The following is a 13,699-nucleotide window of genomic DNA, read 5'->3' as shown; positions in this document are numbered from 1 at the left end:
TAATGCAAGAAATAACGATACAGCTTAAAGCAGGAAAACAAAACCCCACAGCTTGGTGCTCCAATGCATAAAGGATACAGGCAAGGAGCAGAAGCAGTTCAGATTTGCTCTTCAGTGTCTCCTCGTGTCCCATTTTAATGCTGAAAACCCGAGGGTTTATTTGCCTTGGGGTTCCTCCGCTCCCTCGTGGGTGCTCACGAGGTATCAACCGTGGGCCCACAGCGCGACGGGGCTCGGAAAGGGGCGCCGAGATGCCGCACGGCGGCCTTCAGCCGCTGAGGGCGGGCGGGCACCGCGCGTGGCGCCTCACGGCCCTGCGGTTTCCACGGCAACAGCGCGGTGCCAAGATGGCGGCGGGGCGGGAAGTGTGCGTGTGGGGGGGGGAGCGGGCAAGATGGCGGCGGTGGGCGGGGCGGGGCGGAGCGCCGCGGGCGGGCTCGATGGCGGCGGAGGCTGCGCACACGTGGCCCCTCCTCCCTCCCTCCCTCGGGCTGCGGGCGCTGCGGGCGCGCACGAACCGGCACCGGCGGCGGCACCGGCGACATGGGCGTGCACGTGGAGACCATCGCCCCTGGGGATGGTGAGCCGCGCCCCGCGCTCCTTCTGTCTTTATTCCCCCCCCTTCCTTTTCTTTCTCTCTCTCTCTCCGGTGCCGCTCCGCTGACGGTGCGAGTCTCCTTCCCGCAGGGCGGACGTTCCCCAAGCGCGGCCAGACGTGCGTGGTGCATTACACGGGTGAGTGCGGGGCTGTGCGGGCGGGGCCGGGCCGGGCCGGTACCGGGAGGCGGGGCGGGATCTGCCCCGACGCCGCCGTGCGGCCTGCGGGAGCGCGGGCGGGGGATGGAGGGCCGGGCCTCGGCTGCCCCCGAGGCGCGAGCGGGGGTCGGCGCGGGGCCGGGGGTCGGGGTGGGGTCGGTGCCTCCCCGGGTTGGGGTGGGGGTCCCCGAGGTCGGCCCGGGGTGGTGGGCCGAGCCCTCCCCGCGTCCGACCCTCGGTGCGCGGCGACGGGCTGAGATTAGCCCCGCTGGGACCTTCCTACGGCCCCACCGGGGAGGGGGCGGCAGGGAAGCGGCCCGTCCCCGTGCCCCCGTTCGGTGGCTGCTGCTGAGGCTGACGGTGCGGTGCCGCGGGGTTCTCCACCCAGCAGCCCTCCTCCGACGTGCTCCGAGCCGCCCGGGTTCGCACGCAGCCAGGTGGGTGACGTTCCGCACGTTGTGTGCTCGGAGCTCCGCGATGTGAGCTGACACGGCCGCACACACGCACACCCATCAGCCGCCCCTGCTGCTCGCTGCAGCCCTCCAGGATGCAGCGGCTGACCCGCCTGTCCCCGCCACCGGCCGGCTCCTGCTCTCCCAGCAGCACAGGGTGAGGTGCCGGTCTGCTCAGGAGCCCCCAAAGCCCCGCTCCCGCAGCGCTGTCTGAGCTCTCCCTCCAGCCCATCTGCTTCTCCTCCCCCCGCCCCCTCTTCCCTTCCCCATCCCTTTTAATTCCCTGCTCCGGAGGAGAGGAAGCGGCTCGCTCTCTCCTGGCCACCTCCTCTGCCGGCAACCCCGTTTCCTCTGCCGGGGGAAGAACAAAGGGACGCTGGCAGGCAGTCAAGTGGCTCTTGGTGGGCCAGCCCTGCTGCTGCCAGCCCTGCTCCCACCCCAGCAAAAGGGCACGGCCGCTCCTTGCCTCATTGCAGCTGCTGGGGGGGGGTCGCTGGGGCTGATTTCCAGCCCCCCGCTTTGCTTTTGGGGTGGGAGGGTGAAGGGCAGTGCAAGGACCTGCCTCTTGCTGGACCCTTCCCGGCAGCAGTGAGCGACAAGCTGGCCTTGGGAGTGGTTCTCTGATTTATTTTGGTATTGTTTGTTGTTGTTATTGTCTCCTTTTGGCCTTTAGCCCCCTCTCCCCCCACCTCCCATCAGACAGCTCCCTGATCTGTTCTGTTGGCAAGCAGCTGAAGTCAAAGCCCCCGGTTTACACCTAATGCCCATAGGCCCTGATCCCCTGCTTTTAGCTGTGAGCAGAGAGGGGAATTTTGCTCCCTCAAAAAAAAATACAAGAAAACATTAATTTCCCCCGGCCCTGAGGCTTGTTCATTGAATGCAGTGCAATGACAGCAGTAACAGCGCGGTGCATTCAGTGCTGGGCTCAGCGGCTCCATCATGAGCCCCGTGTGCCATCCAGCCCCGTGGCTGCAGTTTGCTCTGTGCAGAAACCCAGCCCCAGTTTGGGAGCACTGAGCACAGTGAGCTCTAATGGGTGAGCTATAGATTTGCAGTCACTTGATCAAAATCCATTTTGCACCTCTTGCCCAAAGAATCCTTTCCTCCCTACGTGCTCCATGTCTGCTTGTTTAGTTAGAACAGGCATAGAGCAGGTGCTGGATGCGCGTCCCCTTGCCCCACAGCCCACATGTCCTACCCATGTGCAGCTCTTCTGCCCCACTGCAGCGCTGCCCAGCACCAGCTAGAGCAGCCATATCACCCCAGCACTGTAAAGGATGGACAGATGGATGCATGGGCAGGCAGCCCTGGTGTGGGAGCACAAGAGGGCAGTGCTTAGAGAAGAAGGTGGAGAGCATAGCATCCTCCAGGCTGCTGCTTGGGAGGCATCAGTCGCTCATGCTGGGATTTTCCCAGTGGCAGCAGAGCCACGCAGGGGGGATTTGGGTCCATCCTTTCATTTTCCTTTGCTCCCAGGTCAGACGGGGAAAAAATCCTCAGCAGTGCTTTGGGTGTGTCGGTGCTCCCAGTGGGAGCTGAGCCCCCAGGGGAATGGAAGAGCACTGCTGGAGAGCTGGCGCAGCGGGGCGTTGGGAAAAGGCTTTGATGTGAGGTCTGATGGAAAAGGTTCTTAAGGAAACTAAATCAAGGGTAAATTCCTCTTATGTATTCAGGACTGCTCAGAGCAATGGGAGGATGGCTTCGAAGTGCAGAAGTGCATTGATTGTGGGTAGCAGCCCCGATGCTTCATGCGTCAGGCTCCTTGGGGCCATGTAGCTAGTTTGGAGCAGGGGTTTGTTCTTGTTCACCCTGCAGCACAGCTGGAACTGAGACCGCATCCTTCCCAGTGGTGAGAGCAGTGGGTGCGTGGGCTGTGGAGAACCACCTGGCCATGCAGCATTGCTCCTTGGGTGACCAGTGGCCATGCTGGGGGGCACCAGGACTGGAGCAGGTCTGATGTGACAAAGTGCAAGGAGAGATGCTGGAGAACTCTGACTTCCTTTGGCAGGAGAAGTGCAGTGACAGGCAGGACTCTTCCCCCAGCGCCTGCACATCGCTGTGCAGCTGAGCACAGCCTCAGCCATGGCTCAGCACAGCACGGGCTCTTCCTGCTGCCTGTGCAGCACCTAGCATTGCTCTCTAAGATGCTGCCACACTCGTATGACAGCAGTCTGCGGTTGCAAGATGTTTCCTCTCCTACCGGCTGTGCAACTGCTGAGCAGTTGGGTGAGAGCTTGGTGCCAGCTCCCCTAGCACCCAACGCTGTGCTGTGCATGCAGCTGTGTCCTGTGGGACACTTGGCTCAGCAGAACCCTCAGTGGGAAGGGTTTCCAATGCCATCCCTTCCTTCAGCTGCAGCAGAGGGGTCCGCCTGCTCTGTCCCTGCATCTCAAGGGCTTGCATCTGAGGATGGATGGAGGGAGATTGGCTGCAGGGCTGCCTCTGTGTGTCTGCTTTCCGCTGTCTCTGCCCAGCAAGGGATTGCAGCCAAGTCATGCATTGCAGCTGGCGTCTCCCAGCCACTGCCTGCCAAGTGTGGCAGAGACCTGGCATAGCCCTGCTGCCAGCCCCACATGGAGCCAGGGATGCTCTCTGGAGCCCCTCATCTCCTGTATCGTGCTGTGGTGCAATGGCAGCGTCCTGTCCTGGCAAGGCCCTGCATTCCCCTCACTTTGGTTATTCCAAGCCACCGTGGTGTCTGTATTTCTGAGTGCCAGGAGCTGCTGCAGTAGGGTGGCTGTGCTGCAGGGTCTCCCAGCTCCACGATGCCCTGCACGGAGCTCAGACAAGCTGGGATGTGCCCTGGGCTGGCAGCTGCTCCTTGCCTTCGGCTGTTTGCAGCGTCTGGGGCTCTGCCTCTAGCCAGAGGATGCTTTGCCTTACTAATAGATTTAAGATCTTGTTATCTCCTCGCTTAGGGATGATAGGGAGGAGGAAATGGTTGCTCTTCCTTGTCCAAGGCTGGAGAAGTCTCCTGGGAGCCTTTCTGGCAGAGGAAGTTGCAGAGATGAAGATGCCATCTCAAAAGCCTCGGAGCTCTTTGTTTCACTGTTGGCATGGCTGAGCGGCACAGCATCCCATGGCTGTGTGCTGTGCATGGGGCAAGCTCTGTGTGCCAGAGTGCAGAAGGGATTTGGGGAGGGGGTGGCCTCTGGTTTCCCCATGCAGTGTGGTAGCAGCAGCACACCACAGTTTGTTTTCACCAAAGTGAAATCGCAGAAACTGTGGCCACAGCCTCTGCCCTTGGTGAGGCAGATCTCTGCTGCGCTGTCCTGGCTTGTTGCAGCCCAGCTTGGGAGCAGCTTGTGGTGCTGCCTGCACCCACTGTCCTTCCCTTGCCCACATCCTTGCTGCTGCTGTCCCAGTGCCAGGCAGGGCTGGGAGCAGGCTCAGCACCAAGAGGTTTACCCTGGAAGGAGGAAACAAGAAAACCCCAGATTTGCTGTTCCAAAGTCCAGGGCTGCAGGGTGAGTGGCTGAGCTGGTGCTGATGCTCGGTGTCGGGGGCCCTGCAGGGGAGATTTTTGCTTTCTGTGAGATTAAATGCTTCATTCTGCTCCCCAGAAGAAATGGGACAGTGGCCCCATTCTGTGAGCAAGCGAGCCTGGGTGCCCTGTGTTACCGCTGGCAGCACTGCTGTGCTTTGTGGTGTGATTTGAGTGTTCCATGGTGTGATGCTGAGCCCGTGGGGTGATGGTGACTGCATGGGCGCTGCTCAGTGCCCTCGGTACTTGTTGCTCTTGTGGAGATCCTGTGTGTTTCCCACACCCTCCATTCATCATCTCACCACGCCTGCTGCTGTCCATGCACCTTGCTCACCGCAGCACGAGCCTGGACAGCATGTCCCATGCTCTGTGTATTCCCTCGCCCCTGGGCATTGACACTGCACCCTGCTTAGGGGAAACCACTGCTGCCTGTGCACTGCTGGACAGGGCAACGAGTTTGTTTTTCACAAAGAGAATTTTCCAACCAGAAAAACAAGTTCTTGGGCTTTTGGGGGAAGTGGAGAAGAGAAAACCGTTGGCAGCAGTTGCTCTGAAATTATAAACCCTCCGGTGCTGTTCATTAACCATGGCCAGTCTGCTGCCTGTGCCCGTCGTCAGGCTCTGTGCATCGGGTGGGCAAATCCCCAGGTACGGCACGGCTCCCAGCAGGGCTGTGCTCCCAGTGACGTCGCTGCTCCTATAAGGCAGCTCCAGCAGTGAGATTCCCCAAGAAGGTCACGCAGGGAGCAAGGGAGGGACCACGGAGAAGGGAGGAAATTCCTCCTCGCTCGTGCTGGAGGGTTATATTTAGCCTTGTGGTTATTGGTGCTGCTGAGCCTGCACTACGTGCTGTGGGATGAGGGCTGCCCTGGGCAGGTGTGATCCCTACTTGGCACTGTTGCTTTTGGGCACTGGCTCATGGCTGGGCATGGGCAGGCTGGCGGCCTAGGCTGCGTTCTGTGTGCTCGAGGACAGAAACCAGCCCTGGCTCACATGCTGCTGTGCAGAACGCCGGTGCTCTGGGACAGGCGAGGTGTCCCCTGGCTGCCCTCTGTCCTCGCCCGCAGGAGGGCTTCTCTCTGCATGAAGACTGCACAGAGTAGGAACGCGGTGATTCCTGCAGCTGGGAGGAGCAATGCTGCCCACTCGAGGGCTGCTCCTGCCCTGCTCTTTGCAGCAGGAGGTGCTGGTGGGGGAGCCCCCCGCTGTACAGGTGTTCTGCCATGGCAGCTGGGAAATCCCACTGACTCAGGGCCATGTGAGCTTCTCACGGTGACCGTCACACCTGCTGGGTAACAACCTGTTCCCGTGACACGAGCCTCACTCCTCCCTCTCCTTTCTGTCCCCAGGTATGCTGGAGGATGGGAAGAAGTTTGATTCCTCCCGCGACAGGAACAAACCCTTCAAGTTCGTGATGGGCAAGCAGGAGGTGATCCGCGGCTGGGAGGAAGGAGTTGCTCAGGTGCCCGGCGTCCCCCTCGTTTGTGGGGATCTGCGGTGTGGGCAGAAATCGCTGCGTGCAGCCCTTCAGTTTTCCACCCCCTCCATCATGGGAGGCGTGGGTGTGAATATCACCTTCTGCATTGCCACCTGCCAGATGGCAGGAACGGAGCAGGGCCGGGCCGAGGAACACCTACGGCACGCCGGTGACTCAGCACTGACATTTCTCTACTGAGTCACCTCTCAGCACTGCACACAGCACTGAGTGAGCGCCGTGGGGGGCTCGGGCCCCCTGCTCCTGCTGGAGATGGCTGTGGGCACGAGGGGAGGGGGCTGGGGAGGGTGCGTGACTGCAGTGGGCTCTGTGCTGCTGGGAGCCGGCGCCCACGCTGCAGCACGGGGATGCTGCTGTCTGCAGGGGGCAGCCTGGCAGACCTCGGAATTGGTTGTGAAGGTGAGGGATATCACCAGCTCTGCTCCCTCTGCTGCATCCCTGCTCCTTTTCCAGCCTCTGCTGCCTGCCTTTCCCTGCTGATGTCCTTCCTATCTCTCGTCGGTCCCCTCTGCTTGTGCCCAGCATTGGGAAACAGCTCCGTGTTTCTCCCGCTGTCACTCACCCGCTGTTTGTGTGCATCTGACGTCCTCATCTTCGTTCCTCCTCCCAGATGAGCGTTGGTCAGAGGGCGAAGATGACCATCTCCCCAGATTACGCCTATGGCTCCACTGGCCACCCAGGGATCATCCCACCAAATGCCACTCTAATCTTCGACGTGGAGCTCATGAAATTGGAATGACCCACCCCAACACCCTGTCCTCGGGTAAGGAGGGCGAGCTGCAGGGCGGCTGCCGTTGGAGCGTGGGGGAGGCTCAAGGTCCCATAGTCTGCCTCGGGGAGATGGGATGGAGGTGAAAGTGGAGTGGAGAACGGGTTTCTGGCTGTGGGCTGGTTTTGGAGGCTTGCAGATTTGGGAATCGCTGTGGGATAGAAGCAGAGCTTGCAGCATGCTCGTGCCACAGAGACAGCTCGATGCTGGCTGGATGTGCCTCAGTCCTCCCCACTGCTTATACTGTATGGGTTCTGCAGTGGGCAGGATGGTGTCCCGCTCCCCACATCAGCACAATTTGACTTCTGCTTTGAGCAGACCGTGCAGTTGGCAATGGGGCCGTCCCTTTGTGACCACATTCCTTCCTGCACCGGTCCCTGTGGGCTGCAGTGGGTGGCTGTGTCACGGTGCCTCTCCTCTCCCCAAACAGGTTTGGCACATGGAGGAATCCAGAATCTCAGCTTCAAGACAAGTGCACATGACTTTGTACGGAGCTTTTCCTGATAGTCCACTACACCCATTGTATAACCTTACACCTTGATTGAATGCCTTTGGTCACTAAGCTTTGCGTCTGACTCTTCCTCCTTGTATCGTGTTTTTATGTCTTTTTAAACTATACGCCATAAACCTCAACTCTTTTTGGGTCAAGTTCTTAATCTTATTTTTGTTCCAGGTGTAGACTGCATTCTGTCAGTAGCACGCAGACGGGCTGACCTTAGATAGGAGTCGTTTGAACAAAAGGAAACCTGCTAGTTAGTTACTTGTTTCGGATCTCTATGATGTTTTAAAACCAGAAATTGCTGCTGCTGCAAAAGCCATAGCAGAGTGAGGCTGTTGAGGCTGAATGGATGTGGAGAACAAAGTAGTGTTAGGATGTGTGTAGTTACCTGGAATTGGGGTGCTGGGGAAGCAGCGTTCCTCTCCCTGCGCTCTGGGGGAAGCGCAGCATCACAGGGCCGCGCTGGGATGGGGGGATGCTCAGCCCCTGTCCTCCCCCACCTCCTCCCTTTGTTGTCTCACTTTTGGTTTTGTGGCGGTGGTTGGGCCGTCAGAGCCTCACCCACCCCCTGGAAATTCTGTCTCTTACGTTGAGCTTTCTTTGCTTTAAAACAAGAAAACAGCAGCAGACAAATTGGGAGGTGCTACAAGGGAGGTGGTGGAGCTGGGGGGGGGGTGAGCTTGCAAGAAAACACCCCCATCCCTTCTGCCCACCCTGGGAAGGAAGCTTCAGACCCTGGCTGCCCCCGGGCTGAGCACAGCTGCCCGTTCTCCTGCCCCTGATGCTGGTCATCGCCGCTTGGCTGCTCTCACGCCATGCATCGCTTCCCCCGCCGCTGCCCCCAGCGCTGCCTAGTGACGTGGTAAGAGAAATTCACTTCCTTCTCCACTGCATAAAGGTATCAAGTTTTATGATTGCAATAAAAACGCTTTTTGCTGGCTTTTCTCAGCCCTGTGTGTTGGAGGTTCTTCCCTGGGTGGGGAGGGCTGGCAGCACCGTCGGGCACGTAGGGATGTGGGGCAGTGACCTGCCCGACCTGCTCTAATTGCCTTACCACAAACCCATTAAGCGCTGCCCTCGGCCTCCCCGTGGCTCAGCCTGCTGGGTCTCTCCTGCTCCGTGGGGGCTGGATCTCAATTTGTTTTGTCCCCTTTTGGAGGTTGGAAAGTGCACGTCCAGCAGGCTGTATGCACTGATTGGGTCTCATGGGACCCTAAAACTGTCCTACATCCATTTATTTTTGGTGCCTTCATGATCTGGTGCTGATGCCCCTTTTTAGCAGTGCTCCTTAGCAGCCTTTCCTCCCCAGGGCTGGCCGTGGCTGCGCTGTGGTTTCTCACCTGGATGTCAGAGCTCACAGCTGTGACTTCTGGTCTTTCCTGCTGACGTTTGCAGGCCGGGTGCTGAGGGGATGTGTGTGGCTGGCAATGTGGGTGCTGCTCTTGCTGGCTGTGTTGGGGAGCCCGGTTTAGCACCCAGCTGTAGGGTGTGGGTTGAACAGTAGCATTAAAGGCTCAAGGTCCCCAGCTGTGCTGCTCAGATCCCCGTGCCAACACCTGGCTTCTTTGCAAACAGCCTTTGCATCATTGGCTGCAATCAATAACGTGTCTGCAGTAAATCCCCGTGCCGCAGCAGGTTCAAAGTTTGTGTTTAGAGAGAAGTGTTATGAGGCCTTTGAGAGTGAGCAGTGCTGTGGGCTGAGCTCCTTACACTGTGCTCCTGAGGCTGGGACCAGCAGCACCTGGTTTGGGAACGTTGTATGTGTGCTGCTCTGGTGTTTCGGGCTGGAAGGAGCTGCAGTGAGGTGATCCCTGGGCTTTGGGTAGTGCTGCAGGCCTCCAGGTCAATGCTCCAGGACCATCAGCTTGGCAACGTGAGGAGGAAGGCAGGGAGCTGCCTTGCCCTTTGCAGCGACTGCTCCTAGGCAAAATTTCCCCTTGAGCTTGGGTTTCCCTTCCTGCAATGCCTTCTGCTTTAATTATTAACCAGTGTTAGGCTGTGCCATGGCTTTGTGGCTGGAGATAAAGACTGGAAAGCAAAAAGACAAGGGGGACCTGGGGCTGCCACCTCCTGCCCTGGGGGGCGGATGACCCAGTGTCCCTTTCCTGTCTGTCTGCAGGGCTCTGCAGCAGCTTCTTTGAATGGTGGCATTGTGCTGCGAGTCATCACCGAGTGTTGGTGTATTTGTGTGCACACCCGTGTGCCTGAGCAGGGTCTGCAAGTGTGCTCATGGCTGCATGTGCATGCAGTGTGTGTGTGCACGGCTGTAGGCTCTGTGTCTGCAGTGGGCAGCAAAGTCCCAGCGTGTTCTCTGCACCTGAGCCCTCCCAACTCCATTTCCACAAGGCTAACACAGCCCTGCTGGCACAGGTGCCATCCTAGGGCAGACCTGGTGCTCACTCTCAGCTGTGCTTATCACGTGCCTGCTGCTCCCATTGCATTCCGGGGTAGTTGGGCACCGCAGGCTAAAAATAATGCTGGTAAAATAGATTGCTTTCTGCTGGCACGCAAAGCTGAACCATGCCCTGCATCAGGGCTGGCCCTGTGCCACGGGCACCCACAGGCCCTGTGTGTGTGGGGACACGGGGTCCGATGGCATCACACAGGTTGGGATGCATGGCTCAGTGCTGGCTCGACACCCTCCGCCCGCAGCCCTGACTCAGTTTTCCCACGGGGCCATCACGAATGGATGCGGGATGTGGCAACGTCAGCCCCACACAGAGAGGTGTCACAGGGGACAGACACCCAACACGGGGCTGAGGGCACCCGCTGCTCCCACCCTGTGCTGGGCAAAGGGCTGTGGTGGCTTCTGGTTGGGGGTTACGGTGACACTGAGCAGTGTGATGGTGGCACCTGGGCATTGTGTGGGTGGGAAGGGTGGAGGCCACCCTGGAAATGCACGACCCCATCTCTGTGGCTCCTAGGATGCTTGGAGCCATGGAAAGCAGTCCCCATCTCCATGTGTGTCCTTATCCATGTCCCTGTCTCTATCAGTGACCCCATCCATGTCCCCATCCCTGCTGCTGTCTGCTCCTCCCTGGGACTGGCCCAGCTGCTTTGCCTTCACCTTCCTCCCCCATGCCCCACCTGGCACAGGGAGGTGGCAGTCAGCTGAGGCCACTGGGCTCCTCCCCGGGGATGGGCACTGCTATAAAAGCACGGAACAGGTGAAGGGCAGCGCATAGGAGCTGGAAATCTGCAGGTGAGTCTGGAGGGACTTGGGCTGGGGGGTGAGACAGGGTTTGTGGGATCATCCCCCCCCCTCCACCTCAGGGTGCTGCTACCAGGGAAGATCCTGCCTGGCTCCAGTGGTGCTTGGAGCAGAGGTTGGAGATGGGCGCTGATGTTTGGGTGATGTTTTTTGGGGCACAGAGGTGTGCAGGGCATGGGGTGGAGGGAGCTGGTGGGGGGCTGAGAACAGCAAGAAGTAGTGATGGAGGGCTTTTGTCCACGGGGGTGTCGCCCATGGGGGCATCACCTGGCTGAGTCTGGGGAAACTAAAAGAGCCTCCGTGGGCTGCCTGGTGTAGCCAGCACATCACACCTGGAGCAGGGTGCTTGCTGGGATGCTCATGCTCATGCCCCTCACGTGCCCCAGCTGCTGGGATGTGACAGAGGCAGTGGCCCCGGTGATGCAGTCCTGAGTCATGCCCCAGGCTGCAGGTGATGGCTGGGACACAGAGATAGAAGTAGAGCGAGCCCAGCTCTGTGGGTCCCTGAAGGGTGTTTGTGGCACTGCACCCAGCCCTAAAAAGCCCTGACCCTGTCCTCATCCCATCCCCATCCCATCCCCAGGCTCAGCACCAGCGATGGCAACGCTCTACCCCTCACTGGAGGACATGAAGGTCCACCAGGTCCTGCAGGTCAGTGTCTGTTCATCTGCACTATGGGGGTGATCAGACCCATTGGGTGCTCATGGTGAGCCCAGGACAGGGGCTGTGCCTCGAGCAAACCCCATCTCCCCCAGGCACAGGCAGCTGCTGGGATTGGCACCCCTGCCACCATGGTGCTCACTGAGAAGCCAAAGCTCCTGGAGAAGCTGAAGGTCACCTCTAGCACCGGTAATGTGGGGTGTGGTGCCAAGGGGCTGTTTGGGGTTGGGGTATGGGGGTGCCCATATGGTGGGGGCTCAGCTGAGGACCCCAGCAACTCGGTGTGTGGGTAGGGGATGAGGTGTGGGGGTTTCTTGGCTCATCCCATGGGTCTCTCCGTGTCCACAGTGCCCTCAGCACCACCCATGCTGTACCCCAACCTGGCCGAGCTGGAGAATTACATGGGGCTGGTGCTCTCCAGCGAAGAGATCCAGAAAAGCCTCTTCCCAGATAACAGCACTGTAGGTTCAGGGCGGTGGGTCCCCTCCCGTAGCCACATCCTGCCTGGGGAAGGGACGCAGCGTCCCTCGAGGGCTGATGTGTGTCCCCATGTCCCCGCTTATCCCCGGCCCCATTGCAGGCGCTGACTCCCGTCGGGTCTCTGCCGGGACAGCTGGTTGCCCCACTGAGTGGGAACAATACGGGGCTGCGGCGGGCGGAGATCAAACCGGGTGTGCGAGAGATCCACCTCTGCAAGGACGAGCGGGGCAAGACGGGGCTGCAGCTGAAATACATCGACGAGGTAGGGGTTGGGCTGGCGGCGGGCTGCGGTGCTCCGCTGCACAGCGTGGCAGGGCACGGTGCATCACTGCACGGCACAGTGTGACACGGCACGGAGCATCGCTGCACGGCAGTGCATGGCACAAAGCTCAGCACTGCCACCTGGTCCTGGTGGCGGCCCTGCGCCATCGCTCTCCTCGCTGTGTCCACAGGGCATCTTCGTGCAGCTGGTGAAGGCCAACTCTCCGGCGGCGCTGGTGGGGCTGCGCTTTGGTGACCAGATCCTGCAGATCGATGGCAAGAATTGTGCAGGCTGGAGCAGCAACAAGGCGCAGCGGGCACTGAAGAAGGCATCCCCGGAGAAGATTGTCATGGTGGTGAGGGACAGGTGAGAGATGTCTGGTGGATGGGTGTGCAGTGCTGCTGTGTGCGGGGCTGGCGCTGACCCCACTGTCCCTACAGACCGTTCCAGCGCACTGTCACCATACACAAGGACAGCAACGGGCAGGTGGGTGTCATGCTGAAGAAGGGGAAAATCGTGTCGCTGGTCAAGGACAGCTCTGCTGCCCGCAATGGGCTCCTGATACACCACTACATCTGTGAGGTCAATGGTCAGAACGTCATCGGCATGAAGGTATGGACACGGCTGTGTGCCCACTGCTCTCCCCATGGCACAACTGCCTGGAGTGAGGGCACCCCTGCAGTTGGTACGGGGCTTTTGGGTGCAGATTGTAGACTTGGAGCTGTGGGGCTGCTGCCCTGGGAGGTGTGGGGATTCCCACATTGCCCTGGATGTGAGGTGGGGATTTGTCACGGCATTTCATAATGTTTGCCCCTCCCTCCACAGGACAAACAGCTGATGGAGGTGCTGGCGGGCGCAGGGAATATCATCACTCTGACCATCATCCCTGCTGTCATCTATGAGCACATGGTGAAACGGTGAGATCTGTGCTCTCCCTATTCCCCATCTCCTATCACCCCCCGCCCCCCAGCCCCACAGTGCCCCCAGGGGACCCTGGGGCTCCCCATGACCCCTTCTCCATATGCAGGCTGTCATCGGGACAGATGAAGTCATCCATGGACCACTCCATCCCCGACCTCTGATGCCATCCCTGCTGCTCTAACACCTGGGGGTAGATGCCAATGTGGGCACCCCCATGGCCAAGCCTGGAAGAGGGAAGGGAACTCAACGGAAATGCTGGAGGTACCCCTTCAGCCCCCCCAAAAAGAACCCAGAGGAGCTACTGGCGCGACACCATCCCATGTCCCCCAGCTCTCAGCACACGGACCAGGGTTGGGGGATGTGCTCCTGCCCCCAGTGCCTCTCCTTGTGCCCCCGTGCCCTCCATATCCACCCCCAGGGCAGACGCCAAAGGCCGTCTCCAGCCAAGCAGACACAGACCCAGCGACGTTTATTACATCCACCGCAGTACAGGACAGCGGAAACGAGAGAAGAGAGGGGGGAGAGGTTTACAGCTTTGTCAGTTTTTTTTTCTTTCTTTCTTTTTTTTCTTTTTTTTTTTTTCCACTTCTGTATTTAAAAAATATATTATATAGATTTGTCTTTCAAATATAACGTTACATTTATTTCTTGGCTAAGCTTTGGATAGTCGGACAGACGCGTACACGGATCCACGAATACATTGCACGAGA

General features: G+C 59.3%; 2 protein-coding genes across 4 annotated transcripts; both read left to right on the top strand.

The window, feature by feature from the left end:
- Positions 1-447: 447 nt before the first annotated feature.
- Positions 448-8,403, top strand: FKBP1A (FKBP prolyl isomerase 1A). The gene is made up of 5 exons (XM_048962806.1): positions 448-580; positions 688-735; positions 6,042-6,154; positions 6,798-6,950; positions 7,387-8,403. The coding sequence occupies exons 1-4, from the start codon at positions 544-546 to the stop codon at positions 6,924-6,926; spliced, it is 327 nt and encodes a 108-aa protein (XP_048818763.1). The 5' UTR covers positions 448-543; the 3' UTR covers positions 6,927-6,950; positions 7,387-8,403.
- A 2,457-nt stretch (positions 8,404-10,860) lies between these two features.
- On the top strand, positions 10,861-13,633 carry SDCBP2 (syndecan binding protein 2). Of its 3 annotated transcripts, XR_007380165.1 has the most exons (9): positions 10,911-11,317; positions 11,422-11,515; positions 11,675-11,787; positions 11,907-12,068; positions 12,259-12,434; positions 12,509-12,680; positions 12,894-12,985; positions 13,096-13,250; positions 13,408-13,633. XR_007380165.1 is itself a non-coding variant. In XM_048962804.1 (8 exons), the coding sequence occupies exons 1-8, from the start codon at positions 11,264-11,266 to the stop codon at positions 13,148-13,150; spliced, it is 918 nt and encodes a 305-aa protein (XP_048818761.1). In that variant the 5' UTR covers positions 10,912-11,263; the 3' UTR covers positions 13,151-13,633. The 3 variants fall into 3 exon arrangements, 1 of the variants encoding a protein (XP_048818761.1); XM_048962804.1 differs by having other exon boundaries at positions 10,912-11,317; positions 13,096-13,633; XR_007380164.1 differs by lacking the exon at positions 13,408-13,633 and having other exon boundaries at positions 10,861-11,317; positions 12,509-12,985; positions 13,096-13,127.
- The last annotated feature ends 66 nt before the right edge of the window (positions 13,634-13,699 follow it).

Source organism: Lagopus muta, chromosome 16 (genome assembly GCF_023343835.1).
Source record: "Lagopus muta isolate bLagMut1 chromosome 16, bLagMut1 primary, whole genome shotgun sequence".
Taxonomy (NCBI): domain Eukaryota; kingdom Metazoa; phylum Chordata; class Aves; order Galliformes; family Phasianidae; genus Lagopus; species Lagopus muta.
Note: the sequence above shows the minus strand (reverse complement) of the source record. Positions and strands in the feature narration are given on the sequence as shown.

Bases quoted from the DNA above. Each gene is read 5' to 3' on its own strand.
- SDCBP2 (XM_048962804.1), top strand. From the start codon at position 11,264: ATGGCAACGCTCTACCCCTCACTGGAGGACATGAAGGTCCACCAGGTC. The intron at 11,318-11,421 runs GTCAGTGTCTGT...CATCTCCCCCAG, and splicing joins AGGTCCACCAGGTCCTGCAG to GCACAGGCAGCTGCTGGGAT. The intron at 11,516-11,674 runs GTAATGTGGGGT...CCGTGTCCACAG, and splicing joins GAAGGTCACCTCTAGCACCG to TGCCCTCAGCACCACCCATG.
- FKBP1A (XM_048962806.1), top strand. From the start codon at position 544: ATGGGCGTGCACGTGGAGACCATCGCCCCTGGGGATG. The intron at 581-687 runs GTGAGCCGCGCC...TCCTTCCCGCAG, and splicing joins GACCATCGCCCCTGGGGATG to GGCGGACGTTCCCCAAGCGC. The intron at 736-6,041 runs GTGAGTGCGGGG...TTCTGTCCCCAG, and splicing joins GTGCGTGGTGCATTACACGG to GTATGCTGGAGGATGGGAAG.